This window comes from Heliangelus exortis, chromosome Z (genome assembly GCF_036169615.1).
Source record: "Heliangelus exortis chromosome Z, bHelExo1.hap1, whole genome shotgun sequence".
NCBI classification, from domain to species: domain Eukaryota; kingdom Metazoa; phylum Chordata; class Aves; order Apodiformes; family Trochilidae; genus Heliangelus; species Heliangelus exortis.
Window position 1 is genome coordinate 1,431,727 of NC_092454.1, and position 18,392 is coordinate 1,450,118.

General features: G+C 46.5%; 1 protein-coding gene across 1 annotated transcript in view; it reads right to left on the reverse strand.

Moving 5' to 3' along the window:
* DCC (DCC netrin 1 receptor) overlaps positions 1-18,392 on the reverse strand; it is a 496,140-nt gene that overhangs the window by 256,600 nt on the left and 221,148 nt on the right. Inside the window, exons 4-5 of the mRNA XM_071730797.1 lie at positions 1,314-1,464; positions 636-772 (exon numbers count right to left, since the gene is read on the reverse strand). Coding sequence (XP_071586898.1) covers positions 636-772; positions 1,314-1,464 — 288 coding nt within the window. The remainder of the gene's footprint in view (positions 1-635; positions 773-1,313; positions 1,465-18,392) is intronic.

Below are 18,392 nucleotides of genomic sequence, written 5' to 3' on the forward strand. Positions count from 1 at the left end.
TTATTAGGGCTTGATGAAAGGATCTTGTTGGACAAGCCCTGAATATCCTATAATCCAAATTAAGGCTCTATTCACAAAGTAGTTTCCATGCCTGAGCTTTCAAGCCAGAACACAAACCCAAGAGCACTTTGAAAGAAGTTATTATTTGTCTAAGTATTAACCATGGCACTCTTTAGAGCTGACTGAATGACACTAATGTGCTCTGCTATTGTTCAACACTTTCAATGAAGGAAAAAAAAAAAAAAGAAAAAAAAAAGGCAGCTACTAGATTTCAATATATTTCGGATCCCATTAATATTTGCCAGGTTCTCCAAGCATCCCTGCTAAGTGAGGACTTCCATGAGTTTAATTGTTTTTAATCTGGTGAGAAGATATTAAATAAATTAATTTCATCTTCCCATATTGATTGTTCCTGCTAAAACCAAAAAGCAGCCCCAAAACTTGATTTTCAGCCCCTGTGCTTGGCAGTGGGGGCATCGATTGCAATGCCAAAACTCAGGAAAAAAAATTTCTATTTATTTAGATCACTGTAGCAAGTCCTTCCCCTGCTTTGCTCAGCTGTTTGCAGGCAGAAAAATCATTCTTGGTAATCAAAGCATGAAAAATCTCATTGGAAAAGCAACAGAGGTACTCACCCATCACTGAGAGCTCTGCAGAGCCACTGCTGTTCTCATTCATGTAGGTGACCACACATGTGTATGTCCCAGAATCATCATCAGTCACATTAGAGATGAGTAAATTACTTCCAGCCAGTAAGGAATATTTTTTGGATCTGAAACATGGATAACAAGTGGCCACAATGTGTTAGAGGTGTTATCTCTAGCTAGAAAAACCCACTAAATTATGCTGGCAGAAATTCTCAGTTGTGATTTTTTTTTTATTATTTTTTTTTTTCTCTTAATAGCTTAACACTTCTGTTTTAAATCCCAGCCAGCTGACATTTAGGAGCAAATCCCTGTGGATGAAGTGTGGAGATGAGTTTGAACACAAGAGGGAGATTTTTTTCCCCTTGAGGACAGTCAGACATTGGGATGGTCCCACAGGGGAAGGGGTAGGATCCCCCACTTGGGAAAGCTTGAAGTCTCAGCTCAATGGGGTGCTTTATATAAAAAAAAATATTAAAAGGGTTGGACCAGATGATCATGAGGTCCCTTCCAACCTGACATCCATGATTTTCTGAGCTGTAGCAGCAGCCTCATCACTATTGAGGAAAACCTCGTGGCTTCCATACCCACCCCACCGAATTTAAAGCATAAAATGTGTGGGTTTGCTTCAAAAAAAATGAGTCTGTGAGCCATAAAGGATGGAGCTACCTGATGGGGAGCACTTCATCTCCTCTCAGCCAGGTGAAGGTGGGAGGGGGGTAGCCAGAAACACAGCATTCCAGAACAGCATCCTTCCCTTCCATGGCCACCACGCTGGCTGGGCGCTGCAGGAAAAACTGCTGCCTGTGCAAACCTGGATCTGAGAGAGCAAGAGAGACATTTGTCAGCCAAAAAAGAAAATAAAACACCCAACCCAACAGCAAACAGTCAAACAACAATATTCTTTTTGTTGGGAAGTATTAAAGGGGGAGTATAAAAGGAGCGATCAATAACGGAGCCAGGAGGCAAAGGTTTACACAGAGCTGAGTGATAAAAAAAATAGTGATAAAAATGGAAAAAACCCAAAATACAGACATATAAAAAAGGTATTGGATGCTCCCAGAGGATTCTCCTGGAAAAGCTGTCAGGCCCTGGCTCAGGCAGGAGCACTCTGTGCTGGGTTAGGAACTGGCTGGAGGGCCGGGCCCAGAGAGTGGTGCTGAACGGGGCTGCATCAAAATGGCGGCCGGTCACTAGTGGTGTCCCCCAGGGATCAGTGTTGGGCCCAGTGCTGTTTAATATCTTGAGTGAGGATTTAGAGGAGGGCATTGAGTCCATCAGCAGCAAATTCCCAGCTGACACGAAGCTGGGGGGAGTGTGGATCAGCTGGAAGGCAGGAGGGCTCTGCAGAGGGACCTGGAGAGACTGGAGAGTTGGGCTGATCCCAAGGGGATGAGGTTGAAGATTCCAAGGGCTGGGTCCTGCCCTTTGGCCACAAGAACCCCCTGGGGAGCTCCAGGCTGGGCAGAGAGTGGCAGAAAGGGAGCTGGGAGTCTGGATTGCCAGGAAGCTGAAGAGGAGCCAGCAGTGTGCCCAGGTGGCCAAGAAGGCCAATGGCATCCTGGGCTGGCTCAGGAACAGCGTGGCCAGCAGGTCCAGGGAAGGGATTCTGCCCCTGTGCTCAGCCCTGGGGAGGCCACAGCTTGAGTCCTGGGTCCAGTTCTGGGCCCCTCAGCTCAGCTCAGCTCAGCTCAGCTGAGGAAGGAGCTTGAGGTGCTGGAGCAGGTCCAGAGAAGAGCAAGGAGGCTGGGAAGGGATCCAGCAGCAGAATTCCTGGGAGGAAGGGCTGAGGGAGCTGGGGGTGTTGAGGCTGGAGAAGAGGAGGCTCAGGGGAGACCTCATCACTCTCTCCAACTCCCTGAAAGGAGGTTGGAGCCAGGGGGGGGTTGGGCTCTTTTCCCAGGCAACTCTCAGCAAGACAAGAGGGCACAAGAGGTCTCAAGTTGTGCCAGGGGAGGTTTAGGTTGGCCATGAGAAAGAATTTCTTTACCCAGAGGGTGCTCAGACCTTGGAATGGGCTGCCCAGGGAAGGGGTGGATTCTCCAGCCCTGGAGATATTTCCAAAGAGCCTGGATGTGGCACTCAGTGCCATGGGCTGGGAACCACGGGGGGAGTGGAGCAAGGCTTGGACTTGAGGAGCTCTGAGGTCCCTTCCAACCCAGCCCATTCTGTGATTCCATGAAATCTATGGATTGCTTACAGGTGGAAGCCAGGGGAGCAATTTGAAGGCATAAAACCTTTAGGAAGGCTTTTGGGAAAGTGAGGAAGGAGTGATCAGAGCTTGGTGGTGGAGTCAGGTCTTGGAAAGCTCCAGGAAAAAAAAAAAATGGCAAGGAAGTGATAGAGGTGAGGTTCAGAGTGGAACTGGATTAAGGACACACGTTTGGAGGTGGAAGAGGGAAATTTATAAGCATAAAGAGTTTATAAGATGCATGCAAGAGTTTCTAAGCATGGCAGGTGAGAGAAGACAAGGAAAGCTTCACGTTTGGAAAAAAGAAACAAAGAACTTGATAACTCTGAATTGAAAAAAAAAAAAAAAGAAGATTATTGCCCCAAATTCTCCCTCTCCCCAACAGTTATCTCTTTTCTTTTTAATGGATTTTTTTTTTATTCCTTGCAAATTACTTTCATTTTCTTATCACAGATGTTGAAACAAATGTGCTGGACTGCAGCCACTCAACATTACTCCTTGTTTCCTGACACAGCCATAAAAATCAGACAATATCAAGCAACATTCTCTCCAAATGAATATTCCCACCCAATTAACAACCAGGAGATCTTCCAGAACCATCTCCAGAATAATTAGCTGCTTCTCCCACACAAGCAGGAGCTGTAAATTCTCTGCTGGGTACAGTTTTCCAGCAGAATATTCCCATTTCTTACTGCAACCAGATGGACACAGAATTTCCAGGCATCAGGAAGAAAAAATGATGCAGAAGTTACAGACCCAACAAGAGCATCAAGCTCTGAGCTGCTCACACTTGCAATAAACCCACAGAAATTAGTTAAGATTTACCATTAAATACCTGGAAGCCACACACAACCCAACCTTGGTTTCCCCCTCAAGTTCAAAGATGAAAAAAAAAAAAAAACCCCAGAAAGAAAATAAAATCTGCAGAGTATCCAGCCCTTAATCTCCTTCCCTTCAAAAGCACTGAGGTTTGAAATCCCAAATTCCCATTTTTGATGAAAAGCAGCATCCTAGCAAGGATGGAAGGTGTGAGGAAGAATAAAGAATAAATAAATATAAAATAGAGGGAACATGGCATCAATAAAGATTAAATTCCAAGTTAGAGGACTGATAATTGAAACCATAGGCTTGAGCAGAATATATTTGGCTGAGGTGAGTTCTGCAAATACATCCAGAAGCAATGGAATTCCAGAGGGATTATGGGCTGGATATTAGACAAAGCTATAAAATCCTCAACCACACAACTGAGTAAATATTTTGGGGGAAAAAAAAAGACACAATCATATTTTAGTGATGTGAAATACACTTGGGTTGCATTGGAGACTGGAAACAATGTCAAGGAGACATCTTAGCAACTCCAACAAAAAAAATATTTTCATTATAACTCTGACAAATGTCTGGAAAACTGAGAACACTGAGATTGCATTTGGAATTTTCCTTCTCACTAGTAACTTGCCTGGCAAAATTTGGGATGTGCTTGAGATACAGAACTCGATGAGCATCCCAATGAAAGCCAAACTCTGCATGGAGGCTGAGAGTAAGACCAAAATGAAACCCAGAAAAGGAAACCCAGGCCACGAATCCCAAGACCATGGAACTGAGAAAATGAACCCAGGCCCTGAAACCCAGGCCCTGAAACCCAGAAAATGAACCCAAGAAAAGGAAACCCAGGCCATGAATCCCAGGCCATGAATCCCAAGACCATGGAACCCAGACCACGAACCCCAGACCACGAACCCCAGGCCACGGAACCCAGACCACGAAACCCAGGCCACGAATCCCAGAAAATGAACCCAAGAAAAGGAAACCCAGAAACTGAAACCCAGAAACTGAAACCCAGGCCATGAAACCCAGGCCATGAAACCCAGGCCATGAAACCCAGGCCATGAAACCCAGGCCATGAAACCCAGGCCATGAAACCCAGGCCATGAAACCCAGGCCATGAAACCCAGGCCATGAAACCCAGGCCATGAAACCCAGGCCATGAAACCCAGGCCATGAAACCCAGGCCATGAAACCCAGGCCATGAAACCCAGGCCATGAAACCCAGGCCCTGGAACCCAAGACCATGGAACCCAAGACCATGGAACCCAAGACCATGGAACCCAAGACCATGGAACCCAAGACCATGGAACCCAAGACCATGGAACCCAAGACCATGGAACCCAAGACCATGGAACCCAAGAAAAGGAAACCCAGGCCACGAATCCCAGGCCACGAATCCCAGGCCACGAATCCCAGGCCACGAATCCCAGGCCACGAATCCCAGGCCACGAATCCCAAGACCATGGAACCAAGACCATGGAACCCAGAAAATGAACCCAAGAAAAGGAAACCCAGAAACTGAAACCCAGGCCATGAAGCCCAGGAAAGGAAGCCCAGGAAAGGAAACCAAGGTGAGGAATTCACGACCAGAAGGACACTGAGGGGCTGGGTTAGTGGTGGCCTTGGCAATGTTGGGTTAAGAGTTGGTCTTTTCCCAGCAAACCATTCCCAATTCCTAACAGGTAATTGGAATTTGTTGATTTTCTGCTAATAAATTTCTGGATATTAATGTTAAAGCATAAACCTCAAACCAATTACAACCCAAAGAGCTGTAAGGACTTTTCCCTGAGCAAAGCAAACCCTCTCAGTTGGTATTCAGCCTTTTCCTGAAGCACACAGGGCAATAACGAGCTCCAGCTCCACATTTATTTTTCTTGATTAAATTAATGGCATAGAAAAAAAAAAAAAAAAAACCACCTAGGAGCTGCAAAGCTGGGATTTCAACAGTCCCCATTACACTGAGAACACCCCATTATTTGCACAACAATTCTTCATTAAGAATTCTGGTTTTATCTCCTTTTTTTAGATGAGTAACAGAGTAACTGAGCTACTTTGGGGTGTAACTGAGGACATCTATGTATCCTACAGCAGGGAAAAGTCCTGGATTTTATTTTTTTTTTCTTATTTTTCTATTAAAAGCAAAGCTTCTGTCTGTTTTACCAGCTCAATTTAAAGATCACAGAACATTCTCTCAGATTTTGGTCAAAAAGCATGGATGAGGCTCTATTTAACTTCCCCATCAAACTGCACTTAAGCAAGACAACTCCATTTATTTCTATCTTCCAAGGAAAATAAAGTTGCAAGGAGTTGGATTCTGCTCTAATACAGCTCTCCAAGGAGAAAAATGTTACTGCAGTATTTGGGCAATATCATATATTAAAAAAACAGAATAAAAATGCTTTGAGTCCCCTTGTTTGCTCCGTGCTACGCTGCATTTCTAAGTGGGGTTCAGTTGACAAAAGACTTCCCAGGAAAGTCAGGAAAATGTTTCCTGACACCACACCCAGGAAAATGCTTCTGAAAACGATGGGAAAAACCTTGCACTGCTCTGATTTTTATTTCTTTTTATTGGACTATTTTTTCTCTTTGCAAATTGCAGGACTGAGCTGCCTCAAATGGGCTGGAAGATCCCCTCTTGTTCGTGGGCACAAGTGCCACTATTTAGGACAAAACAAATCCCAAGAAAGGTGCAAAGGCTCTTCCCACTCTACACAATTCCCTTTTTTTTTTAGGATTGGTTGGGGATCCCACTTGGAGAGGGCAAGGGAAACTCAGCCAAATTGCTGCCAAACTCTCCACCAAGGCTCCTATTTCTGATTTTAAGGAGAAAGTCCCAAACAATTCAGGAGCAGGGTTTGATTCAACCTAAAGAATCAAACCTAAAAATAAGATTTTTGCCATGGCCCTATAACTGGAGGAGAAATTTGCCTCCCAATCCTACTCTGAGTTAAACAAAAAATAATAATAAAAATAATAAAAAAATACCAGAGACACCTTTTAGGAACAAGCAGTAACCCCAAACTGCTTTGTGGGTTCACCAGAAAGTGGGACAAGGTTTTCAATCATTTTTATGGCTGTTTTTTAAGTCTCCTAAAAAATTCCACCCTAATTCCAGTTGATTCCATCCTCTCTGATGTTTGGGGTCTGGAACAGTCACTACAAGTCACAGTTTATAAGGAAATTTTTATTAATCATCATTGTATAAATGAAATAATCCATATTAAAGCTCAAGTGCCACTATTTAGGACAAAACAAATCCCAAGAAAGGTGCAAAGGCTCTTCCCACTCTACACAATTCCCATTTTTTTTTTTTAGGATTGGTTGGGGATCCCACTTGGAGAGGGCAAGGGAAACTCTGCCAAATTGCTGCCAAACTCTTCACCAGGGCTCCTATTTCTGATTTTAAGGAGAAAGTCCCAAACAATTCAGGGCTTGATTCAAGTAGTAACAACCCAGAGAAGAACCTAAAAAAAAAGATTTTTGCCATGGCCCTATAACTGGAGGAGAAATTTGCCTCCCAGCCCTACTCTGAGTTGAACAAATAAGAAGAAAAAAATAATAAAAAAATACCAGAGACACCTTTTAGGAACAAGCAGTAACCCCAAACTGCTTTGTGGGTTCACCAGAAAGTGGGACAAGGTTTTAAATCATTTTTATGGCTGTTCCTAAAGTCTCCTGCCAAAATTCCACCCTCATTCCAGTTGATTCCATCCTCTCTGATGTTTGGGGTCTGGAACAGTCACTACAAGTCACACTTTATAAGGAAATCTTTATTAATCATAATTGTATAAATGAAATAATCCATATTAAAGCTCAAGTGCCACTATTTAGGACAAAAATCCCAAGAAAGGTGCAAAGGCTCTTCCTACTCTCCACAATTCCCTTTTTTTTTTTTTAGGATTGGTTGGGGATCCCACTTGGAGAGGGCAAGGGAAACTCTGCCAAATTGCTGCCAAACTCTCCACCAGGGCTCCTATTTCTGATTTTAAGGAGAAAGTCCCAAACAATTCAGGGCTTGATTCAAGTAGTAACAACCCAGAGAAGAACCTAAAAAAAAAGATTTTTGCCATGGCCCTATAACTGGAGGAGAAATTTTCCTCCCAGTCCTACTCTGAGCTGAACAAATAAGAAGAAAAAATTCAGAATAATTGAGACACCTTTTAGGAACAAGCAGTAACCCCAAACTGCTTTGTGGGTTCACTAGAAAGTGGGACAAGGTTTTCAAACATTTTTATGGCTGTTCATAAAGCCTCCTGAAAAATTCCACCCTAATTCCAGTTGATTTCATCCTCTCTGATGTGTAGGATCTGGAACAGTCACTACAAGTCACAGTTTATAAAGAAATTTTTATTAATCATCATTGTATTAATAAATAATTAATATTAAAGCTCAAGTGCCACTATTTAGGACACAACAAATCCCAAGAAAGGTGCAAAGGCTCTTCCCACTCTACACAATTCCCTTTTTTTTTTTTAGGATTGGTTGGGGATCCCACTTGGAGAGGGCAAGGGAAACTCTGCCAAATTGCTGCCAAACTCTCCACCAGGGCTCCTATTTCTGATTTTAAGGAGAAAGCCCCAAACAATTCAGGGCTTGATTCAAGTAGTAACAACCCACAGAACCTAAAAAAAAGATTTTTGCCATGGCCCTATAACTGGAGGAGAAATTTTCCTCCCAGTCCTACTCTGAGCTGAACAAATAAGAAGAAAAAATTCAGAATAATTGAGACACCTTTTAGGATCAAGAAGTAACCCCAAACTGCTTTGTGGGTTCACCAGAAAGTGGGACAAGGTTTTCAATCATTTTTATGGCTGTTCCTAAAGTCTCCTGCCAAAATTCCACCCTCATTCCAGTTGATTCCATCCTCTCTGATGTTTGGGGTCTGGAACAGTCACTACAAGTCTCACTTTATAAGGAAATTTTTATTAATCATCATTGTATTATTAAATAATCCATATTAAAGCTCAAGTGCCACTATTTAGGACAAAACAAATCCCAAGAAAGGTGCAAAGGCTCTTCCCACTCTACACAATTCCCTTTTTTTTTTTTAGGATTGGTTGGGGATCCCACTTGGAGAGGGCAAGGGAAACTCTGCCAAATTGCTGCCAAACTCTCCACCAGGGCTCCTATTTCTGATTTTAAGGAGAAAGTCCCAAACAATTCAGGAGCAGGGTTTGATTCAACCTAAAGAATCAAACCTAAAAAAAAGATTTTTGCCATGGCCCTATAACTGGAGGAGAAATTTGCCTCCCAGTCCTACTCTGAGTTAAACAAAAAATAATAATAAAAATAATAAAAAAATACCAGAGACACCTTTTAGGAACAAGCAGTAACCCCAAACTGCTTTGTGGGTTCACCAGAAAGTGGGACAAGGTTTTCAATCATTTTTATGGCTGTTCCTAAAGTCTCCTGCAAAATTCCACCCTGATTCCAGTTGATTCCATCCTCTCTGATGTTTGGGGTCTGGAACAGTCACTACAAGTCACACTTTATAAGGAAATTTTTATTAATCATCATTGTATTATTAAATAATCCATATTAAAGCTCAAGTGCCACTATTTAGGACAAAACAAATCCCAAGAAAGGTGCAAAGGCTCTTCCCACTCTACACAATTCCTTTTTTTTTTTTATGATTGGTTGAGGATCCCATTTGGAGAGGGGAATCAGGGCCAAATTCCTTGTTCTTCTCCACACCCCAACATTTCCACTGCCTGATAAGGTTCATTATAGAACCAAGAACCTTCCAAAAAAATTTAATTTTTTTGCTGTCTGTAAAAAGACACTAAGGAGCCTTCAGTATTTCAATTAAAAAACCCTTTTCCTCAAGTACAGAGCCCACCATCAGCAAATTCTCTCAAAACCTCCTGGATAAAGTACTTTTCCTAAAATCCAGGCTCTGCACAGTAAACAGAATTAAATTCTTTTCTGAACCACCCTTTATCAACTCAGCTGCTGCCCTGAAAACTGGAAACTCATCTCCAACTCCTCTTCATGTACCAGAAATTCCTTCCCTGAGCATTTTGGGTTCAGGCATCACCTCACTGAGCACCAAAATAAAAAAGTCCAGCTCATACCAAGGCACCATCCTTAAAATTTTTGCATCTCTAAAGTAATTTTTTAATTTTTTCCCTCTTTTTTTTTTTTTTTTTTGGCAACTTTTTCTGGTTCTGGTTTGGTTTTATAATGTGTACCAGGCAGAATCAGGGCAAGGGAGCCCTGCAGGAAAGAGGCACTGGAGAATCTAAATGTGAAACTGGGTGGATTTTTGAAAAAGAAATAAATAACCTCCAAGGTTCAGTGTTTGTTTTAAGTGGGCCACATCTGTTAAAAATCTGTTTTCATCTAAGAATAAACATTGTTAAGCTGTTGAGGTCAAGAATAAGGTAAAGACCTGACTTAGAGAATTAATAGCTGAGAGAAAATGGACTCTCATTTATACACTTTGATGTAAAAATTGATTAATTTATATACTTGGTGTATAAATACCCAAAATCCTTCTGGGTATAAAAAATAAGAAATTTTTATCTTCTCTTATACCTCACCAAGCTCAGTGGGTTGCAGCTGGAGAGCTCAGCTTCAAAAATCCTGGGCTTGAGCTTAGCCAGAGCTTCTTCCAGCCTAACCTAAAGTATAAAACACTCATCAAACAACAAAATTCAGTAGAACAGAACCACAGAATGGGTTGGACTTTAAGACCATCTCATTCTAACCCCTCCCCAGCTTTCCTGGAGCCCCTTCAGGCACTAGAAGGTGCTCTAAGGTCTCCCTGCAGCCTTCTCTTCTCCAGCCTCAACAACCCCAACTCTCTCAGCCTGGCTCCAGAGCTGCTCCAGCCCTCCCAGCATCTCCAGGGCCTCCTCTAGACTCACTCCAGCAGCTCCATGTCCTTCTGGGCTTGGGGACCCCAGAACTGGACCCAGCACCCCAGGGGGGTCTCCCCAGAGTGGAGCAGAGGGGGACAATCCCCTCCCTGACCCTGCTGGGGATGCAGCCCAGGACAGGGCTGGTTTCTGGGCTGCCAGCACATGTTGAGCTTCTCCTCACCCAACACCTGATCATGGAATATTCAGAGTTGGAAAAGACCTTCAAGATCATCTCATTCCAACTTTTATCCATGCCCAGGGACACCTCCCACCAGCCCAGGTTGCTCCAAGCCCCATCCAACCTGACCTGAGACACTGCCAGGGATGGGGCAGCCACAGCTTCTCTGGGAATCCTGGCACAGGGGCTCAGTGTTGCAAGACAAACCTCTCTTAGGGCACGGTGCTCCGAGGTCCAACAGGTGCTCCAGCAGAAGTGCACAAACAGTGCTCTGAGTCTGCTGCCCTCAGGATTGCTTTTCCTGGCTTAGTGTTACTGCTCCAGACTCCACTAACCTCTCTGCTGCTTGCTCAGGAATGAGCTGAGCCTGGGCTTCAAGCCTCACCTTTTATTGGCCCCTTAATCCTGCTCATGTGCAATTGGGGCCTGCTCTAATCAGGCCCAGGTGGGCTTCACACAACCTCATGCCCACTGCCTGCTAATTAATGGCACCTGGTAATTTAGTTGCCTCATTTCACTCCAGGGAGCTCCAGGCTGGGCAGAGAGTGGCAGAAAGGGAGCTGGGAGTCTGGATTGCCAGGAAGCTGAAGAGGAGGCAGCAGTGTGCCCAGGTGGCCAAGAAGGCCAATGGCATCCTGGGCTGGCTCAGGAACAGCGTGGCCAGCAGGTCCAGGGAAGGGATTCTGCCCCTGTGCTCAGCCCTGGGGAGGCCACAGCTTGAGTCCTGGGTCCAGTTCTGGGCCCCTCAGCTCAGCTCAGCTGAGGAAGGAGCTTGAGGTGCTGGAGCAGGTCCAGAGAAGAGCAAGGAGGCTGGGAAGGGATCCAGCAGCAGAATTCCTGGGAGGAAGGGCTGAGGGAGCTGGGGGTGTTGAGGCTGGAGAAGAGGAGGCTCAGGGGAGACCTCATCACTCTCTCCAACTCCCTGAAAGGAGGTTGGAGCCGGGGGGGGTTGGGCTCTTTTCCCAGGCAACTCTCAGCAAGACAAGAGGGCACAAGAGGTCTCAAGTTGTGCCAGGGGAGGTTTAGGTTGGCCATGAGAAAGAATTTCTTTCCCCAGAGGGTGATCAGACATTGGAATGGGCTGCCCAGGGAAGGGGTGGATTCTCCAGCCCTGGAGATATTTCCAAAGAGCCTGGATGTGGCACTCAGTGCCATGGGCTGGGAACCACGGGGGGAGTGGAGCAAGGCTTGGACTTGAGGAGCTCTGAGGTCCCTTCCAAGCCAGCCCATTCTAGGATTGCTTATCCTGGCTTGGTGCTACTGCTCCAGATTCCACTAATCTCTCTGCTGCTTGCTCAGGGATGAGCTGAGCGTGGGCTTCAAGCCTCACCTTTTATTGGCCCCTTAATCCTGCTCATGTGCAGTTGGGGCCTGCCCTAATCAGGCCCAGGTGGGCTTAACACAACCTCATGCCCACTGCCTGGTAATCAGTGGCACCTGGTTGCCTCATTTCACTACAGCTCAGCACCCTCAAATTCAAGAATTTCTTCCTAAGATCCACTATAAATCTCCCCTCTTCCAGTTTAAAACCATTCCCCCTTTTCTACTCACTCCCTGCCCTTGTCCCCAGTCCCTCCCCAGCTTTCCTGGAGCCCCTTCAGGCACTGGAAGGTGCTCTAAGGTCTCCCTGCAGCCTTCTCTCCTCCAGCCTGAACAACCCCAAATCCCTTATCCTGGCTCCAGAGCTGCTCCAGCCCTCCCAGCATCTCCTCTGGATTTATTCCAACAGCTCCATCTCCTTCCTGAATCCCCTATCTCCAGCCTTTCACTTCCCAACTGGCAGCTCCTCCCAGGAGATGCTTCCCAGGTTTCAATCACCCCCCAAAATCCAGCTAAGATCATGGGAACCCCAAAAATGTTTGAACATTCCCCCTGTGATCCTGACACCTCCATTCCCCTTCTTCAAAAGAAGTGGAGGCCCTGAAGCACCAAACCCAGGCTGAGCTCAGGAAGCAGCTTCTGCAGGCTGCTCAAAATAAATCCAGGATTATTCTTATTATTTAGAAATAGACAAGTTATAGAATTCAGGCAGGCAGCTCCTCAACTCTACTTCTAAAAAAAATCACCTGAATTTCTAAAGTGGAGACACCTCCCAAAGAAACCTCCTTAAATTACAGAAGCAATGAGCTCAATGAAGAATTAATTCCTTAGTGTTGGCTTGATAGGAGATTTTTTGCTTTTCTTTTATTTGTATTTTTGCCTTCTTCTTGCTGAATTCATTAGGTGAGTGCATGGAGTTATCTGAATAACTCTTTCCCTGTGTTTACAGAATTTGCTGGAACTTTTCCCCTGGAATTTACTTTCTGGATCCCAGAGGAAAGAGAAAAAACTGATTCTAATTCTTGAATTAAAAAGCTGGAAAAAATACCCATTCCAAAGGAGCTTTCTGCAAAAAGCTCCCATGGTTTCTCTTAAAATGAAGTGTAATTCCTAACACATTTATACTCAGGTTTTTTAGGCTTAGTTTTTTATATAAATTCTTCAAAACTTGTTCTGGTATGGCCTGACATCTCCAGGCACCTGGTGTCTGATGGAGGCTTTGGAGCTCTTTGGAAAATGAGTTTTTCCTGATGTGCTGGGGGGAAAATCCAACTCTTCCAGAGCCAGGATCAACCTGGGCATAGGAACCACATTGTAAAATAGGTAAAAAATAAAAACTTTCTGCCAGTGCCACCAACAAACACCTAGAAACCACTTGCTGGAGTAACAGAGGTTGAAGGCTCAACTATTTCTTTCTTTCTATGGGAATTTAAATTTCAGGTTTGCTTTTCAGCCCAGAAATCAGTCATTTCTTCCTCCAAAAATCTACTTTTTATTTACCTTTATGATGCTGGATGATCAACTTTTTCCATCCAAAACTTTTGTGGCATCAAATATTTATGTCACGGGCACTTCACCTAAAAACCTAAATGACTAAAGATGTTTATCCCTCATTTTTGGGTTTGTTTTCTTTTTCTTCCCTTGCATTAGAGAAAAGAAGAAATTATTTGCAAAGATTGGGGGCTACCTGACCACAAATCCTGACAGATAGGCTGAGGGTTCAAACAAATCCCAAACCATCAGTGGGAAAAACAGCATTTTAAATATTCAGAATTATGATATACTACCTACATTTTTTTTTACTTTGCTGCCTATTCCTTTGAGTAGGATTTAAGGCTTCTCTTTTTCTTTTTTATTTCCCAAGTAACCAAGGGAAAAAGACCAAGCAGAGGCTTCTGCCTTCACTAATTATGGGAGCTGAGAGCTGCACCTAAAGACAGATTTCTAGCAAGAAAAAGCAGGAGAGGAGGAATTAGCAGCAAAGCCTCAGCTGCCTCTGAACCATCAAAGCTTGAACAGGAGAACAAAACTCCCAAGAGGCTCAATAAAATCTGAATTTTTTGTTTTAGAAGCACCACTCATTTCTTGTAAGAGCTGCTGTCTGCTCACATTATCCTGAAATGAGACCTTGTGCTGCTTGCCCTGAGCCAAATTCTGATGGACTCCACTAGTTCCTTCTTATTTCCCTCATTATTTGCTCCAGTTTTTCCCTGGGATAAAATGTGAACATGCTGGGAAGAAAGAAATTAATTCTCCTTTCTCCTGTAGGCAGCTTGAGAGGGGGGGTTTGGCCAGGAAAAACCAGCAACCCATCCCCAACCCATCAGAAATGGAAATGCAATAACATTAAAATTAAAAAGAAAGTTAAAATAAAAAATAAAAATAAAAATAGAATTGAAATTGAAATTAAAATTGAAATTGAAATTGAAATTAAAATTAAAATTAAAATTAAAATTAAAATTAAAATTAAAATTAAAATTAAATCTGAAGTGGGTTGAGAGAAGTCTTTCCAGGCTAAACCCCAAAGTTTTGTCTTTTAAATCCTCTATTTATATGCTCTTTATATTGTTATATTTATTTTTTATATAAAACATATATTTTATTTTTATATTTTTATATTTATATCCTCTAGTGAGGCTTTGGTTTGGAATTCCAGGATGGAAAAGTAGATGTTGGAGATTCCAGGATGCCTCATCTGCTACTTTTGGTCTCAAATGACAAAGCCAGAAGAAATTCCCCAAATTTCCAAGCTCCAAAGCACTCCTAAAAGTCAGGATGAGCTCAGGTTTCTCAGGTACCTGGATGCTTCCCTAGGACCAGTCCTGTAGGCAGCAGGTGCCTGGACGGTGGCCGCCCCGCCTGTGCCTTGGTGGGACTGGCCCAGATCCGCATGCCCGGGTTCGGTGGGGTGTGGTTTCCTGGGAGAGTTCCAGAGCCGGACGGATCAGAGTTGGCTCCTGATACTAATCCAAACCAGCACTACCTCGACTGACTCTGTTCACGAACCGAGCTCGCGCCCGCGGCGAGACTCATCCCACGCAACATCTGGTGGAGAATGCGAGCAACAATTTCGGTCTAAACCGTCTCCCCGAGCGTTTCGTCTGAAAGTGACCCTTCTCCACAGACCGTTCGATACCCCGAAAGATTCGGGTAAGAGAAACCCTTTTTCTTCTTTTCGACATCGATATCAGTAAAACCGATGATGGGATCCTATGCAAGCAAACCTACCGGCACCGCCGTTGCCGAGCAGACTGTAACCCAAGCGGAAAGGCAGGAACCCTTCCGCTACCCGGGTCCTGAGACCGCCTGGAACCTCCGGGGGGAGGTGCATGATCTGCTGGCAAGTCTCCACTATGGGGAGATCAACGGTGACATTGTTGGTGTGGCCAACACCTGGCGGGTCGTTTGCGGTTTGTTCAGCCTGAAGAAGAGGAGGCTCAGGGGAGACCTCATTGCTGTCTACAACTACCTGAAAGGAGGCTGTAGCGAGGTGGGAGCTGGACTCTTTTCACAGACGACCTTCAACAAGACAAGAGGACACAGTCTTAAGTTGTGCCAGGGGAGGTTTAGGTTAGATATTAGAAAGAATTTCTTCACAGAGAGGGTGATTAGGCTATGGAATGGACTGCCCGGTGAGGTGGTAGATTCTCCATCCCTGGAGACATTTAAAAAAAGACTGGATGTGGCACTCAGTGCCATGGTCTAGCAACTGCTCCGGTGGGTCAAGGGTTGGACTAGATGATCTCTGAGGTCCCTTCCAACCCGGCTAATTCTATGATTCTATGATTCTATGATTCTCTTATGAAAGCCGAAATAGAAGTGGCAATTGCCACCGCCGCGGCCCCATTACGAAAGACCGAGGTATTTCCCCCGAAGGAAATGCCCGCTGCGACCCCCTCAGCACCCCCCCTCGAGGGGGAGGAGCCCGAGAGAATGCCGACCGTGACTCCGTCGGCACCACCCTCTGAGGGGGGGGAGCCTGAGAGAACGCTGACCGTGACTCCGTCGGCACCACCCTCTGAGGGGGGGGAGCCCGAGAGAACGCCGACCGTGACTCCGTCGGCACCACCCTCTGAGGGGGGGGAACCCGAGAGAACGCCGACCGTGACCCCGTCGGCGCCGCCCTCCGAGGGGGGGGAGCCCGAGAGAACGCCGACCGTGACCCCGTCGGCGCCACCCCTGGAGGAAGTCGAAACACCGGAAAATGATGGGGCAGAAACCGCGGCTTGCAGCACCTCCGGCTGCCGCGGAGAGCAACCCCCGGCGCCGCTCCCGATCCCACGAAAGGCGGCAGAGGGAAAAGCAGCCCCTAAACTGAAGTGGCTGTACATGCGGCTGGGTTTCCTCAGCCTCACCCTGGTGCACCTCGCCACCACCTGGCTCGGCCTTTATCTGTGCTAGGCTTTCGGCGCCTTCTCCCCCAGGAGCCTGCAGGCTTCGCAGGTGACGCTCTTGGCCCTCAGCTTCTGTGGCTTCGTCGTCTTCACCAACCTCTCCCGGCAGACCAGCACCACCGGCTCTGAACAACGAGGCACCACGCAGCTAAGATCTTCGCGCATTTGTCATCTTTTCCCCCATAATAAAAAAAAAAAAAAAAAAAAAAAAAAGGGGGGAAATGTAGGCAGCAGGTGCCCGGACGGTGCCCGCCCCGCCTGTGCCGGCTGGGACTGGCCCAGATGCGCATGCCCGGGTTCGGTGGGGTGTGGTTTCCTGGGAGAGTTCCAGAGCCGGACGGATCAGAGTTGGCTCCTGATACTAATCCGAACCAACACTTGACTGACTCTGTTCACGAACCAAGCTCGCGCCCGCAGCGAGACTCATCCCACGCAACATCTGGTGGAGAATGCGAGCAACAATTTCGGTCTAAACCGTCTCCCCGAGCGTTTCGTCCGAAAGTGACCCTTCTCCACAGACCGTTCGATACCCCGAAAGATTCGGGTAAGAGAAACCCTTTTTCTTCTTTTCGACATCGACATCAGTAAAACCGATGATGGGATCCTATGCAAGCAAACCTACCGGCACCGCCGTTGCCGAGCAGACTGTAACCCAAGCAGAAAGGCAGGAACCCTTCCGCTACCCGGGTCCTGAGACCGCCTGGAACCTCCGGGGGGAGGTGCATAGTCTGCTGGCAAGTCTCCGCTATGGGGAGATCAACGGCGACATTGTTGGTGTGGGCAACACCTGGCAGGTCGTTTGCGGTTTGTTCAGCCTGAAGAAGAGGAGGCTCAGGGGAGACCTCATCGCTCTCTACAACTCCCTGAAAGGAGGCTGTAGCGAGGTGGGAGCTGGACTCTTTTCACAGACGACCTTCAACAAGACAAGAGGACACAGTCTTAAGTTGTGCCAGGGGAGGTTTAGGTTAGATATTAGAAAGAATTTCTTCACGGAGAGGGTGATTAGGCTATGGAATGGACTGCCCGGTGAGGTGGTAGATTCTCCGTCCCTGGAGACATTTAAAAAAAGACTGGATGTGGCACTCAGTGCCATGGTCTAGCAATTGCTCCGGTGGATCAAGGGTTGGACTAGATGATCTCTGAGGTCCCTTCCAACCCGGCTAATTCTATGATTCTATGATTCTCTTATGAAAGCCGAAACAGAAGTGGCAATTGCCACCACGGCCCCATTACGAAAGACCGAGGTATTTCCCCCGAAGGAAATGCCTGCTGCGACCCCCTCGGCACCCCCCCTCGAGGGGGAGGAGCCCGAGAGAACGCCGACCGTGACTCCGTCGGCACCACCCTCTGAGGGGGGGGAGCCTGAGAGAACGCTGACCGTGACTCCGTCGGCACCACCCTCTGAGGGGGGGGAGCCCGAGAGAACGCCGACCGTGACTCCGTCGGCACCACCCTCTGAGGGGGGGGAGCCCGAGAGAACGCCGACCGTGACCCCGTTGGCGCCGCCCTCCGAGGGGGGGGAGCCCGAGAGAACGCCGACCGTGACCCCGTCGGCGCCACCCCTGGAGGAAGTCGAAACACCGGAAAATGATGGGGCAGAAACCGCGGCTTGCAGCACCTCCGGCTGCCGCGGAGAGCAACCCCCGGCGCCGCCCCCGATCCCACGAAAGGCGGCAGAGGGAAAAGCAGCCCCTAAACTGAAGTGGCTGTACATGCGGCTGGGTTTCCTCAGCCTCACCCTGGTGCACCTCGCCACCACCTGGCTCGGCCTTTATCTGTGCTAGGCTTTCGGCGCCTTCTCCCCCAGGAGCCTGCAGGCTTCGCAGGTGACGCTCTTGGCCCTCAGCTTCTGTGGCTTCGTCGTCTTCACCAACCTCTCCCTGCAGACCAGCACCACCGGCTCTGAACAACGAGGCACCTCACAGCTAAGATCTTCGCGTATTTGTCATCTTTTCCCCCATAATAAAAAAAAAAAAA